Source organism: Mercurialis annua, linkage group LG3 (genome assembly GCF_937616625.2).
Source record: "Mercurialis annua linkage group LG3, ddMerAnnu1.2, whole genome shotgun sequence".
Taxonomy (NCBI): Eukaryota; Viridiplantae; Streptophyta; class Magnoliopsida; order Malpighiales; family Euphorbiaceae; genus Mercurialis; species Mercurialis annua.
In genome coordinates, this window is record NC_065572.1 from 61,635,225 (window position 1) to 61,637,540 (window position 2,316).

Genomic DNA, 2,316 nt, shown 5'->3' on the forward strand with positions numbered 1-2,316 from the left:
AAGCGGTCTATACTCCATGCCAATACTAACTAGACACCAAGCGGTCTGGTTTGTAGTGTAATGTTATATATTCAGCAAAAAAAAACTCTTATATAAACCAAACTTCATAAATTCATTCATACGAAATTAATTGTTTTAAAATTATAAAATAAACTCATACAAATACGTAGCCATAAAATCTTAAATTGGGAGATATTTTGGGCACTCAAAATTCAATGAATTGGGTCATACATAAAAAAATAAGTCTAAATTAAACACAAAACTAATTTTATGCCAATGGTACAATACAATATTCTTGAATGTCGACGAAAGAAACATATAGAAATACAAGTATTGTACAAGAGTTAAAAAAGCTGAGATATTTTGTATCAGCATCAGCCAGCTTGCTATTATGCATATTTAGCTTCTTCAAGTCCCAAAACAAGTAATCCAAAATACGCACCTTTTTATAATTCCCCAAACCCTAAATATGCTCATCGAGTCATTCACGTAGTTTTTCTTCTTATTTATACGCTACGTAGTACAGACACTTCATTCAATCAACCAACGTGTCCTGTTTCGAAAACGTTTTTTGAAAATCTTGCGTAATGAAGAGGCAAAGAAACGTAGACGCGGAGCAAAATGCGAAAGCTAAGAAGGGTGGGGAAGGCGTAACCACCGCGAGAAGGAGGAGGAATGCGGCGGGTAAGAAGGACGCGGCGGAGGCGAAGGAGATGGAAGAGAGGAAGGTTGAAGGGGATGGGGATGAAGATTTGAGTCCAAGAATGGTGGAAAGTTGTGTGAATTGGGGAGAGTTGTCGTTTTGGGATGAGCAAATGTCGTGGGGGTCGACTTGGTTGCCGTTTTGGGATGTGGAGTATATGGGGGAGGCTTGTAGGGAGATGTTTAGTGATGTCGTTTGGGGTTATGATATATGGAACTTTGACGAGATTCCGAATCCGAAATGAGGCAGACTAAGAGAGGGAGATTAGCTTTGTTTTAAGTCTGACGTTTAATAATTTTAAGGTCTGTAATTGTTAGCTAGTTGTTTAAGTTCAGTGAGGCTTTTTAACAAACACTTGTTAGGCAATGTTATGATCGCAGTGACGACTAATAAACTTTACTAACTTTGAACTGAGTTTCGATACTCAACAATGAAACTGATGCGCTGCACTAATGCACTTGGCTTTTGTTGTTAAACCCAATGATCATAATGGAATATGACTGAGTTAGGGCGAGTCCTGTAGTTCCTTGAGAACTCGGGATGAATCGGAGGAGCCAAACATTGGAAGGTTCCGCATTGTCCAGTACCGTCCACCATTGTGTGTGGTGATATGTGATTCTCCCGGTAAATAAATCCGTGCTGTATTTTCTCTAACATTTAACAATTTGTCAGTTCATTATACATGGAAAAGGATTAGGATAATTTCATGATTATGTTTGAGCTATACTTAATCATTTATAGATATTTAAAATTAATGAAAATATTACATGAATAAGATATAAAAATTAAATTTGAAAAATAGTATATAATTATGATAATAACATTAGAATCAGTGTTTTAAAAACCGTACCGGACCAGCCGGTCGGACCGGTTGAACCGCGAACCGGTTAATGGTCCGGTCTGAAAAGGCAAAAAACCGGATCTTTTGGTTGAACCGGATTGGACCGGTAAAAAACCGGATGTTGAACCGGATTAGACCGGTAAAAAACCGGCCAAACAATTTTTTTTTCAAATTTTTATAAATTTATTGAACCGGTTAAACCGGTTGAACCGGAAACCGGTGGGCTCACCGGTTCGGCCACCGGTTCGGCTACCGGTTCAGTTTTTAAAACACTGATTAGGATAAAGAAGTTAAAGATATAAAAACATAATAAATAGTTTATTTAATTTGGAAATTCATGATGATGATGCTTTAAAAAACAATATATTTTGTAAAAAATAAATTAATATAAATAACAATAATTTAATAAAAAAAATGTAAATATAAAAATTAATTAATTTAATAAATGATTTAATAAAAAATCGAAAACAAAAAAAATTATCTAATAATATCTTTTTATATAATTTATTTTTGTCGAAGGTAGAATTACACTACATTAGACGTTAAGTGTTAGTGTTAGTATTCGTTTTTTAATCAGCCTATTGGCTGTCCGAGGGGTGGGATGAACCTACTCTCTCAAAAAAATGCAATGTGAGCATTGCTAACTGGGCTAACGCTCACTTCCAATAATATCTTTTTATATACTTAAAATTGTTATTTATAGTAGCTATTAAAAAAAGATTTTTTTTATCACAATTATAAAAAAAGTAATTATTATTTATTGCAATTATCA

General features: G+C 34.3%; 1 protein-coding gene across 1 annotated transcript; it reads left to right on the forward strand.

Moving 5' to 3' along the window:
- Nucleotides 1-302: 302 nt before the first annotated feature.
- On the forward strand, nucleotides 303-1,055 carry LOC126674448 (uncharacterized). The gene has a single exon (XM_050368890.2). It carries the CDS (start codon nucleotides 588-590, stop codon nucleotides 945-947), a length of 360 nt encoding a protein of 119 aa, XP_050224847.1. The 5' UTR covers nucleotides 303-587; the 3' UTR covers nucleotides 948-1,055.
- The last annotated feature ends 1,261 nt before the right edge of the window (nucleotides 1,056-2,316 follow it).